The following is a 12671-nucleotide window of genomic DNA, read 5'->3' on the forward strand; positions in this document are numbered from 1 at the left end:
CGACGGCTTCGCCGGCTTCAACGACTTCGACGGCTCGGCGGCGCCCGCGGCCGAGGCGGCGCCCGCGGGCGAGCCCGCGGCCGCGGCCGCGGACGACGACGACGGCTTCGGCGGCTTCAACGACTTCGACGACGCGCCGGCGGCGCCCGCCGAGGCGGCGCCCGCGGGCGAGCCGACCGCCGAGGACGATGACGACGGCTTCGGCGACTTTGGCGACTTTAACGACGCGGCGCCGGCGGCCGCGGCCGAGCCGGCGGCCGCGGTCGAGCCGGCGTCCGCGGTCGAGCCGGCGGCCGCGGTCGAGCCGGCCGCCGAGGACGATGACGACGGCTTCGGCGACTTTGGCGACTTTAACGACGCGGCGCCGGCGGCCGCGGCCGAGCCGGCGGCCGCGGTCGAGCCGGCGTCCGCGGTCGAGCCGGCGGCCGCGGTCGAGCCGGCCGCCGAGGACGATGACGACGGCTTCGGCGACTTTGGCGACTTTAACGACGCGGCGCCGGCGGCCGCGGCCGAGCCGGCGCCTGCGGCCGAGCCGGCCGCCGAGGACGACGACGACGGCTTCGGCGACTTTGGCGACTTTAACGACGCCGCGCCGCCGCCCGCGGTCGAGCCGGCGCCCGCGGCCGAGCCGGCGGCCGCGGCCGAGCCGGCCGCCGACGACGACGACGACGGCTTCGGCGACTTTGGCGACTTTAACGACGCGCCGCCGGCGCCCGCGGCCGAGCCGGCGGCCGCGGCCGCGGCGGCGGGCCCGCCCGCGCCTGGCGGCGACGGCCTCGCCGGCCTGCGCGCGCTCTTCGCGGCGGCCTACGCCGGGGGCCGCGCGGCGCCGGCGGCGCCGCCGGACCTCGACGCGGAGCTCGCGGCCCTCGACGACGCGCTCTGGGTCGCCGTCGCCGGCGACGGCGGCGACGGCGCCGGCGCGTCGCCGTCCATCGCCGCGTGCCTCGCGGAGACGCTCGCGTCGCCGCGGCCCGTCGACGGCGGCGACGACGCCGCGTGGCGCGCCGCGGCGCCCGCCGCGGCCGCGGCGACGCCCGCGGCGCCGGCGAGCATGCCGCCGCGGGGCGCGAGCGACGCGGACTTTGGGTCCCAGCTCTTCGGCGAGGCCCTCGAGACGCCACCGGCGCCGCCGCGGACCGGCGCCGTCGACGCGGCGTCCTGGGACCTCTTCGGCTCCCTGGAGACGCCGCCGCCGCCGGCGCCCGACGCCGCGGCGGCCGCGCCGCCGTCGCCGCTGCCCGGCGACCCCTTCGGCGACTTCGCGGCGCCCGCGGCCGCGGCGCCCGACGCCGGCGGCGCCGCGGCGGCGGCGCCCGCGACCTCGGACGTCCAGTCCATCCTCGACCTCTTCTAATTTACACGCTGTGACTACATGAGCGCGCACGCGCATCGCTGCGCGGCGCACCGCTGGTCGTCGGCGCCGGCGCTCGTCCGGCGCGCCGGCGGCGCGGGCAGCCAGGCCGGGTTCCGCGGCATGGACGTCACGCTGAGGCCGCCCGTGTTGTCCTCGACCCAGACGTCTCGCAAAACGATGGCCGCGACGCCGACGCCGACGACGTTCGCCCGCCCGTCGCGGAGGAACCGCGCCTGCTCGATGTGGACGACGACGGCGTCGACGCCCGGCCGCGGCGGTCGGTCCGTGAACGCGAAGAGCCGGTTCCCCTCCCACGCGCGGCGGACGAGCGTCTTGTAGCGCGGCTCGTAGAAGTGGAGCGCCACGGGCCGGCCGACGGCCGTGCCGGGGCTGCACGCGAAGATGGGCAGCACGCGCGCCGTCGACTCGAGCACCTCCGCGATCGTCGCGGCGTCCGCGGCGACGCGCGCGGCGTACAAGTCCGCGGCGACGGCGGCCCGCACGCGGTCGCCGAGCCGCGCGTCGCACGCGTGCGTCGCCGGGTCCCGGATGGACACCGGCGCTCTGCAGACCGGACAGCATCTTCCGTCGGGCGCGAGGCGCGTGCTCTGGAGCAGACACGCCCGGCAGAAGCTGTGGCCGCAGTCCAAAGTCAGCGGCTCGACGAGGAAGCTCACGCAGACGGGGCACTCCAGGGCGCGGTCGTCGAAGGACTCGCGCTCCGGGGACGTCGTCGCGCTCATCGCGACGTTGGCGCTAGTCCGCACAGACGCGCAAGTCCAACGCTAGGCCGCGCAGAAGAAGACTCTGACGGACATAGCCAACCGCGGGGCTGCTTGCACGGTAATGCGACAGCAACCAGCACTTCAACGTAGAGATGCTGTCGTTGAACTCGTCGACTGTCGACGCGATGCAAACACCCCTGATGAACGCAGCGCTGCTCCTGCAGCTCTGCGCGAGTGCGGGCGCCTTCGTGCAACCGTCGCGACGCGCGCTGGGCGCGACGCCGACGAGCTACCGGCGACGCGCCGCGCAGCAGCTCCGGCGACCGCCGCGCGCGCGACAGCTCCAACCGCCGCGGGCCACGCCGGACGCCGGCGACGAGCAAGGCGACGCGCCGCTCGTCCTGGGCGTCGACCCGCGAGCCGCGGCCGAGTGGCTCGCGGACCCGCGCTACGAGGTGTTTTCGTCGCTCGTGACGCTCACGGCGTGCTTCCTCTTCGCCGTGAGCACCCTGGACCTGCCCGACGACGTCGAGCGCCTCCTCGTGTCGTCGGAGAACGGCCTCAGCGTCTTCTTCGCCGCGGAGTACGCCCTCCGCTGGATCGCGCGGGGCCTCGACCCCCGGTTCGTCGTCGAGTTCCTCTCCATCGTCGACGCCGTGTCGCTGCTGCCGACGTTCGTCTCCGCGCTCACGGATTTGAGCGTGCCGACGGCGCTCTACGTGCTGCGGCTCCTGCGCTTCCTGCGGCTCCAGCGGCTGCTCAAGGACGTCGAGTCCTTCTCCAAGTTCCGCGCGGCGCTCGGCGTCGAGCGGTCGCTGTCGTCGGGCGACCGCATGCAGGACGCGGTGCTGCTCCAGCTCGCGCGCGTGCTCTCCACGCTCCTCACGCTGCTCTTCGTCTCGTCCGGGCTCATCTACGCGGCGGAGACGGGCGTCAACGACCAGCTGCCCGACTACTTCACGTGCCTCTACTTTGGGCTCACGACGCTGACGACCGTGGGCTTCGGGGACATCGTGCCCGTGACGCCCGCGGGCCGCGCCGTCGTCTCCGCGTCGACGCTCTTCGGCATCGCCATCGTCCCCGTGCAGCTCACGTCCCTCGCGGACACGGTCCTCAAGACGCAGCGCGCCCGCGAGGCCAAGGCCGTCGCGAAGCCCCGGGGCATCCGCCTCGACCGGCTCACGCGCGCGTGCTCGAACTGCTCGGAGAAGGCGCACCGCAAGGACGCGAACTTCTGCTGGCAGTGCGGCGTGCCCCTGCCGGACGCCGAGCCCCTCCCGGACGACTAACATCGAGCGTCGGTTTACGCGGCGACCTTCGTCTCGTTCGTCTCGGGCGCGGCCTCCGCGGGCGCCGCGGCCTCCGCGAGCGCCGCGGCCTCGGCCGCCTCCTCGGCCGCGGTGTAGTCGTCCGCGAGGGCCTGGAGGACGGCGCCGACGCGGTTCGGGGGCGCCGTCTCGTTGGCCGTCGCGTTCGCCGCGGCGAGCTCGATGGCCCGGGTCGCGTTCCGCTGCGCGTCCGCGATGGCCTTGAGCACCTCCTGCTGGACCTCGAGCGACGCGCCGGGCTTCTCGGCGCCGGCGCCGGGCGCCTCGGCGTCGTCCGCCGGCGGCGGCGCGACGTCCTCGACGGCGGCGGGCGCCAGCTCCGCGAGCCCGGACGCGTAGGAGACGGCCGTCGCGTTGCCGACGACGTCGTCGGCGCGCGTCGCGTTCGCGCCCCGCTCCTCGACGACGTCGGGCACGACGGACACGCCGACCTCCTCCATGAGCGTCTTGTCGTCGTCGTCGTCGTCGTCGTCGTCGCGGAGGAGCACGGGCCGCTTCTCCTCCTTGGCGGGCCGCTTCTTCTCCTTCGTCGTGTCGAAGAGGCCGTACTCGGCGCGCCGGTTCTCCTCGATGAGCATGTCGACGTCGTCGGCGCGGTAGCCGAGGCCCCGGAGCACGGCGCCCCCGAACGGCAGCGACAGCAGCCGCGAGTCGGACTTGATCGCCGGCACGACGGCCTGGACGTTGCGGAGCCGCGCGAGGCGCCGCCGGTGCGTCTCGTCGGCCGCGCGCGCGAGGATGGGCAGCTGGGCGTTGAGCTTCTTGAGCGCCGTGACGCAGTCCGTCGCCGCCTGCTCCTCGTTGACGGCGACGACGACGAGGCGCGCGTCGCCCGCGAGGTACTTCTCGAGCACCGCGCCGTCCGTCGCGTCGCCCCGGAAGACGGGCCGCCCCGCCGCCGCGGCCTTCTCCGCCTTGTCCTTGTCGCTCTCGATGACGACGTACTTGCAGAGCTTCGCGTCGAGCATCTCCGTGACGACGCGGCCGATCGCGCCGTAGCCGAGGACGACGACGACGTCCTTCATGCGCACCTTCGCCGCGAGGTCCTCGCGGAGCGCCTGGGGCGACAGGGGCGCGTCCGCGTCCGCGTCCGCGCCGTCGCCGCCCGACTTCTTGATCAGCGTGCCGAAGCGCCGGTAGTCCAGCGCCTCGTCCGCGCACTCGACGGCCGCGGACTCGCGCCGCTTCCGCGCCCAGGCCGTCGCGGCCGCGCCGCCGACGCCCGCGAGCAGGGGCGTCGCGGCCATGGATAGGGCGATCACCGTCAGCAGCACGCGGCTCGCGGGCTCCGAGATGAGCTCGAGCTTCGTCGCCAGCGCGAACGCCACGAAGCCGAACTCGCCGCCCTGGGCGAGCAGCGCGCCCGTCCGCAGAGCCGTCGGCCCCGGCAGGCGGAAGAGGCGGCCCAGCGCGAAGAGCGTCCCCGCCTTGAGCGCGAGCAGGCCGCCCGAGAGGCCGAGGATCGCCGCGGGCTTCGCGAGGAGGAGATTCACGTCGATGGAGAAGCCCACGGTCACGAAGAAGAGGCCCAGGAGCAGCCCCCGCAGGGGCGCCACCGACGCCTCGACCTGGCTCACGTAGCGCGTCTCGGACAGACACACCCCCGCGACGAACGCGCCGAGCGTCGCCGAGAGGCCCACGGCCTCCGTGAACGCCGAGATGCCGAGCACGCTCAATAGCACGACGCTCAGGAACGCCTCCTGGGACCGGCTCTTCGTCGCCCGCGCGAACATGGTGTTGAGCACGTTCTTCCCGACGACCTCGACGCTCAGGATGGCGAAGACGGCCTTGAGCGCGGACACGCCGAGCGCGGCCGCTAAAGCCGCGCCGCCGTTGCCCGACGCCAACAACGGCAGCAGCACCAGCAGCGGCACGACGGCCAGGTCCTGTAAGAGGAGCACGCCCAACGACGCGCGGCCGTGGGACGTGCCGAGCTCGTCCTGGTCCCGCAGCAACTGGAGCACGAACGCCGACGAGCTCAGGCTCAGCGCGCCGCCGATGGCCGTCGCCGCGGCGAAGGACACGGTGCTCCCCGCGGCCGCGCCGACGGCGACGGCGGCGCGGCCCAGCACCAGGGCCGTCACGACGAACTGGGCGAAGCCCAGCCCGAAGATCTCCGTGCGCATCGCGCCGATCTTCGCGACGGACAGCTCCAAACCCATCTCGAAGAGGAAGAAGACGACGCCGAGCTCCGCGAGGATCTCCGCCTGGTGCAGGTTCGAGATGATATCGCCGCCGTTGGGGCCCAGGAAGACGCCCGTCGCGAGGAACCCGAGGATGGGCGACAGGCCCACGCGCTTCGCGAGCGGGATGACCGTCGCGGTGGCTAGAAGCAGCACGAGCGAGTCGCGGCGCGCGCCCACGGCCGCGAGCTCGCGCCAGGACTCGCCGAGGCCCGCGGCCATGGCCGCCCGCGACCCCTCGAGGGCCGCGCCGGGCGACGCCGCGGCCGCGCCGCGACTCGCCGCCGCGAGCGCGAGGAAGCCGACGACCGCCGCGCGGACCGCGCGCTTCGCCCGGCGCCGCGGCGCGCCGGCGGCGCGCGGGGGTCGCCGGAAGCGCCGCCGGAACCAGCCGCCCACGCCGCGCGCCGCGGGGCCCGGGGCCGCCGCCGCCGCCGCCGCGACGGCGCAGGCGCCGCGGCCCCGCCGGAGGTGCGGCAAACGCGCGGGCGCGAGCGGCCGCGGCGGCGCGATCAGGGCGTGCGCCGCGGCGAGGAGGGCCAGCAGCAGGCGTGGATGAATCATCGGTGCTGCCTTGTTGGCGCTAGGGCTGCACCGACGTCGCGTGCGCTCCTCAAGCGCTCTGGCCTGCTTGTGCGGATGACGAGCTTTGGTCAAGTAACTTAGTTCAACATGTTCACTCTGAGACGAGAGCGGCCGGGCAAACATCGCGGAGTTGACGAGCCACATCGACGCTGCCCCGCGACGAGAATTAGAGCCCACCTGCCCTTCTACTTACATTTCACGTTCGGTGGGGGCCATGACGTCGTCGGCGCGGTGCCAGGGCGACGCGGACAGCGACGTCGAGTCGACGGCCGAGGAGCTCGAGGAGGAGCAGCGCGAGCGGAACCTGACCATGTTCAGCAAGCGCCACCTCTTCGTCGAGCTGCACGAGCTCAAGAACAACGAGTGGCACGAGACGAAGCGCTACAACTACGGCCTCGAGGAGGACCTGGCGACGGACGGCCCGAAGCGCCACTGGACGAAGGCGCACCTGCCGTCCATCTCCGTCTTCGGCATGCTCGCGTTCCGCGACTGCCTCCACGAGGACCTCGTGATCCTCGACGTCGCGAGCCAGTCGGCCACGGGCGCGTCCCAGCTCGAGCCCGTGGCGCTGGCCATCGTCGACCACCTCGTGAGCGACGGCGCCGTCGAGGCCGCGGACCGCGACGCGGCGCTCCTCGCTTTGCTGGGCCACCTGAACAGCCGGAAGTGCGTCGAGCACGACGACGAGCTCAAGGCCTTCAAGCGGGAGCGCGAGCAGCGGAAGCGGCGGCAAACCCTAGAAAGCGAGGTGTCGAAGCTGCCGCGCGCGGGGCCCCTGGAGACGCTCGGCGAGGTCGACGAGGACGGCGACGACGACGACGCGAAGCCCGCGGCGTCGTGGCGGCGGCCGTCGCTGCCGAAGCTCCTCGACGTGAAGCGGCCGCCGTCCGTGGGGTCGCTGTTGGACCTCGTCAAGAAGGGCCGGGGCGGCAACGACGAGCCGGCGTCGCCGCGGCCCCCCGAGCCGCCCGCGCTGGGCCGGAGCCGGAGCGCGCCCGGCCCGCCGCGGTGCGCGGCCGTGGGCGACCTCGAGAAGAAGCGGCGCACGAAGGCGCGCGAGGACACGCTCAAGCCCGACGCCGAAGAGGAGGCGGTGCACGTGCTCATCGACGACGACTTCGCCTGGCTCCGCGAGGACATCGTCGCCTTCGTGCGCCTGAGCGAACCCGTCGACACGGGCCTCGAGGAGCACGTCGACGTCGACGAGCTCGACGACGACGAGTCCGCCGGCGGCACGCCCCAGAGCTCGCCGTCCAAGGGCGGCTTGGCCGCTCGCAGCAAGGAGCGGGCGCCGGCGAAGCCCCACCAGCAGCTCCACGCGCGGTTCATCGTCCTCGTGCTCGGCCGCCGCGAGATGGAGTCCGCGCGCGGCAGCTCCGCGGCGAAGCTCCTCCACGACCGCCACGTCGAGATGGGCGCGGCGGCGGCGGCGATGATGCAGGACGACTCCGTCGTGCGCGTCGCCTACGAGGCGACGGCGCCGAGCCAGGTGCTCGCGGCCATCGACCGGCGCCTCTCCGCGCTCCGGGTCCTGCCCCAGACGTCGCGGCCGACGTCCAAGGCCGTGGACCGGCGCGCGAAGCGCATCATGAAGCAGCTCGCCCAGCTCAAGGAGGAGGAGGAGCGCAAGCGCCTCGAGGCCCTCGACGCGGAGAACGACCTCGTCACGGGCCGCGCGGTCGGGTCCGTCTTCCTCCGCGTCCAGTACCCGACGCAGAACCAGAAGCTGCTCGCGAAGCAGCGCGACGTCTTCGCCAAGGGCGTCAGCCTGACGACCTTCTTCGAGTTCGCCCAGAAGTACGCGCTGCCGCTCGTCGCGGGGATTATTCTGGCATTGGTCCTCGCGAACGCGCGCGCGGGCGGCTACCGGCGCTGGGCCGGCGCGAGCCACGGCGGCGACGACGACGACGGCGACGACGGGCTGGTGGACGACCACGGCGACGACCACGGGTCGTCCCACGGCGGCCACCCGACGGTCTTCGGGCTCCGGGTCCACGGCCACGACGTCACGCTCCACTTCCTCGTCAACGACGTCCTCATGGCGCTCTTCTTCGGCCTGGCCGTCAAGGAGATCGCCGAGGCCTTCCAGCCCGGCGGGTCCCTCTACCCGCCGGGGCGCAAGGCCGTGAACCCGCTCTGCGGCACGCTCGGCGGCGTCCTCGGCCCCATCGCGGCGTACTTCGCCGTGCTCTACGCGGGGACGGCGTCGGGCCTGCTGACGGGCTACGACTACGCGCAGTACGCCCGGGGCTGGGGCATCCCGACGGCGACGGACATCTCCGTGGCCTGGGTCGCGGCGATCTGCGTCTTCGGCGCGGGCCACGTCGCGATCAACTACCTCCTGCTCTGCGCGGTCATCGACGACGGGCTGGGCCTGGTCATCATCGCCGTCGCCTACCCGGACCCCGACGCGCCGGTCCAGCCTGCGTGGCTCGGGCTCGTCCTGCTGGCCATGGCGCTCGCCTACGGCCTCCGGCGCGCGCGGTGCGCGCGCTGGGAGGCGTACGTCGCGCTCGCGGGGCCGCCCGCGTGGATCGGGCTGCTGTGGGCGTCGGTGCACCCGTCGCTGGCCCTCGTCTTCGTCGTGCCCTTCATGCCCCTCAGCGTCGGCCACGAGGAGGAGCGCGACGAGCTCGACGCGGTCCTGTCGGAGTCGCCGCGCGGCGCGCTCTCGGACGCGAACCTCAAGGCGCACGACAGCGCCATGGAGGCGGGCGCCGAGCCCGAGGCGCACGTGCCCGTGCACCGGTCGCCGCTCCACGACTTCGAGGAGAGCGTCAAGGGCTTCGTGGATTTCGGGGTCCTGTTCGCGTTCGGCGTCGTGAACGCGGGCGTGCGCGTCGACGCGGTCGGCGGCTTCACGGTCGTCATCTGCCTGAGCTTGCTCTTGGGCAAGGCCCTGGGCATGACCCTGGGCTCGAACCTGGCGACGGTCCTGGGCTTCCCGCGGCCCGACGGCATGTCGCACCGGCACCTCGTCGTCGCGGGCGTCATCTCGTCCGTCGGGCTCACGGTGAGCCTCTTCATCGCGGGCGAGGCCTTCACGGCCAAGCCCACGCTCGAGGCCCAGGCGAAGATGGGGGCTTTACTGTCCGTGTTCCCGCCGCTCGTGCTCTGCGGCGCCGCGGTCGCGGACCCCCGCATGCGCGACCGGCTGCTGGGCCCGGACGGCAAGAAGGACGACGACGCCACGCTGGAGGGCGGCAGCAACCGGAGCGGCGGCACGCTGCCGACGGACGACGACGCGTCGTCCGCGGCGTCGACGGCGGGCGACCCGCACGCGGTCTTCGTCAACGAGGAGGACGAGGACCTCGAGGCCGTCGTCGTGTCGAACATCGAGTCGAGCCTGTTGCGCATCCAGCGCCTCGAGGCCAAAATCGAGGAGCGCGTCGGCCTGTCGCGGTCCGCGTCCATCGACCAGATCCACGAGCACCAGAGCCGGCTCCGCAAGGACCGGAAGAGCTTTGACCGCGGCTCCTTCGACGGCGGCGACGGGATGGACAGTTCGGCGCGATCGTAGCGTGCCTTTGTTGTTTTTGGCGCGGTTCCCGACGTCGATGGCGCCGAACTGCTCCATCCAGGAGCAGCGGTCCGACCCGCTCGACCCGCGGCGCGACGCGGACCCGGCCGCGGCCCTGACGTAGGCGTCCATGTCGTCTTTGGATGCCGTTTTAGCCGCCGCTCGGGGGCGCCTGGGTAGGCTCAGGGTGCGGGCACGGGACAGGAGAGTGACGACGAGGGGTCCGAGGTGAATCGCTCTCATGTGTCGCTCGCCGCACGTACGTCCACTGTGGAGTTTCGACGACGGCGTCCGGACGTCCCGTGAGTGTACGGTCAAGATCATCGAGGAGATGAGCGTGTCGGCCGGTTGCATCGATTTATTCGCAGAGCCCCCCGATGCACCAACGACAGAGACTCGTGCCGAAAAAGAAAAGCGCGACGCCTTCGTCGAGTCGCTGGTGGGCCTGGACAGCGTGGTGTGCAACGCGCTCCTGAAGGAGTCGGGCGTGCTCGACCCCTCGGAGCGCGTCAAGGCGCTGAAACACCTGGAGCGCGTCAAGGCGCTGAAGGAGCAGGAGCTCGAGGTCTCGAAGAGGAACTCGGGGCTCCTCCGCGTCGAGAAGCGCAAGGCGAGCCGCGTGTCGGAGCTGCCGCTCGTGAACGTGCTCACCGCGCTCGTCGCCGGGGGCGCGCCGTCGCGCGAGACGGTGAAGGACCTCCTCGACGTGCTCGGCATCGTCGGCGGCCTCATGCTCTCCATCGCCGTGGGGCCGCCCCTGTCGCTCGACGTCGAGGCCTACGAGCAAATCGTCGATCGGTTCGACAAGCCGCCGTACGACGACTGCGGATTCGACGGCGCGGACCTCATCAAGCGCTTCAACTTCCACTGCGCGAACGCCTACTCGGCGAACGCGGCGGCGCTCTTCTCGACGCTCGTCGTCTACGTCTGCTTCGTGACGGCCGGCGACGACTGGTACGGGAAAGAATGGAAGGCCTACTGGAACTGCATGCGCTTGCCCATCATCTTAGCGCTCCTCATTTCAGTAGTCGGTTGCCTAGACACGATCAACGCGGTCAAGCACTACATGATCATGACAATGCCGAACCCTCGCGTCGAACACGACGGCCGCTGCCGCGACACGACGTTCCGGATGAGAGAGGGCTATATGGCGCACTCCGACACATGGGGCTACAACTACGAGTTCTCGACCTGGTCGATCGTCCCGCTCCTCGGCCTGTCGCTCATCTCCATGTCCCTCGCGACGTCGCGGAAGCACGGCAAGGACCTCTGCGGCAGACCTCTGCGGGGCGTGGCTCGCGCCGCGCGCGCCGCGTTCAGTCCTCGGAACGGCGACGAGGGATCGTGACCGGGCTTAGCCACGGCGTGCATCGCGCCGAGCCTCCGGAGTCCCTTACGTCCTACCACATCCCGCCGGCGGGCTACGTTCGACGGCGCCGACATCCAGGAAAACTAATTAGGGGAACAGGAAATCGAGCCAGCCGAAGCGGATGTCGAGGATCCAGAACGCCGTCGCCGCGTCGAGCCCCGTGTGGAGCGCGGCGCAGACTTTGACTCCCAGCCGCGGGTGGTCCGCGACGCGGTTCAGCAGGGATCCCATGAAGGCCAAAAATGGAAATGCGATGCCCAGGTTGAACCACGGCGGCATGAGCATGTGGATGATCACGCTGTGGTACGCGCTGTAGGCGACGGCGCTGAGCGCGTCCGCGTGCGTCGCGGCGTTCGCCGTCTCCCGCGGCGTCCGCGCGCCCGCCCTCAACCGCAGCCGCCAGCGCAGGAGCTGGCGCCAGAAGATCTCCTCGACGTGCGCGTTGACGACCGAGAAGTAGGCCGTGAACGCGAGCATGGGGCCGACGCGCGACACGCCGAAGCGGTCGAGCGTCGCCCGGAGCGCGGCCTTGTCGACGCCGATGTACTCGCCGGGCTTCGACACCGCGCGGCAGGCCGCGTAGACGCCCAGGCCTACCAAGCATGACGGTAACGAATTCTCATTGTTTTCCCACCCCAAATCTCTCGAAAATCGTGACGGCCACAGGACGCTGGCCCAGGCCGATGGCGAGCATGAGCCAGAACGCGCGCGCGGCCATGACGTTCCTCGTCCTCGCGTCGCCGTCGTCCGGCGGCCGCGCGAGCGAGCCCTCGCGGTGGCGCAGGGCGTTGGCGCCCAGGCGCAGGCTCCAGCCGTGGGCGAGGATCGCGCCCACCATGAAGGCGTGGAAGACGAGGTTCGCCGGCACGGCCGTGTGGAGCACGACGACCATGACGTGCATGATGACCGACGGCGCGAGCAGCAGCGCCGCCGACGACCAGTCTTTTCTCGTTTTCCGGTCGTCGCTGGACATGGCGCGCGGCGCAGCGGAACTCATCATCGCGCGGATGTCTGCGGCGGCTGAGCGCTCGCGCGGATGTCTGCGGCAGCTGAGCGCAGGCAGCGTGTATTCTCGCCTTGAGGCGCCAGTCGATGTGGCTCGCAGCAGCCGTGATGTGTCGTCTGCGAGATATTCTGCGACACCTTCGGCTTGTTGAACCCGCGGCGCGACCGGCCGCGACCGACTTCGCGACACTTCGCGACCGCGACGACTCCCTCGCAGGTGAATGGCGCGCGCCGGGCAACACTGCGAGGGCACTATCGAAGCAAGAGAGAGAGGCGAGGAGGCGACGGGGCGGCGGCGGCGGCTCAGGGCTGGGGCGAGGCCTCGGGCGGCGGCGCGAAGATGTCGGAGACCTTGGGCCGGGGCTTGAGGAGCGCCGTGGGCCGGCTGGAGCAGATCGTCGCGAGGTAGGGGATGCCGCGGTGCGTCGGCGCGTGGCGGACGGCGTCGACGAACGCGTCGGCGACCGAGAGGTCGAGCTTCGCGGCGTTCTCGAGCGTCGGCGCGACGTCGGCCTTGGCCGCCTCCGACGGCGACGGCACGTCGTCGGTCGTGAGCGCGACGCCGAGCTTCGTGAGGTCGTCGAAGGACGAGCTGTTCA

At 72.4% G+C, this 12671-nt stretch overlaps 2 protein-coding genes across 2 annotated transcripts; one reads left to right on the top strand and one right to left on the bottom strand.

The window, feature by feature from the left end:
- Positions 1 to 4075: 4075 nt before the first annotated feature.
- AURANDRAFT_27946 (hypothetical protein) lies at positions 4076 to 5815 on the bottom strand (the record flags this gene model as incomplete). The annotated part of the gene is made up of 2 exons (XM_009039839.1): positions 4076 to 4456; positions 4577 to 5815. Coding segments are annotated over 2 exons (1620 nt in total), but the record flags the coding sequence as incomplete, so codon positions are not given.
- Positions 5816 to 7766: 1951 nt separating this feature from the next.
- Positions 7767 to 10948, top strand: AURANDRAFT_53929 (hypothetical protein; the record flags this gene model as incomplete). The annotated part of the gene is made up of 2 exons (XM_009039609.1): positions 7767 to 8783; positions 8901 to 10948. The coding sequence occupies 2 exons, from the start codon at positions 7767 to 7769 to the stop codon at positions 9696 to 9698; spliced, it is 1815 nt and encodes a 604-aa protein (XP_009037857.1).
- Between the last annotated feature and the right edge of the window lie 1723 nt (positions 10949 to 12671).

The sequence above is a fragment of the Aureococcus anophagefferens genome (assembly GCF_000186865.1).
Source record: "Aureococcus anophagefferens unplaced genomic scaffold AURANscaffold_12, whole genome shotgun sequence".
Lineage (NCBI taxonomy): Eukaryota > Pelagophyceae > Pelagomonadales > Pelagomonadaceae > Aureococcus > Aureococcus anophagefferens.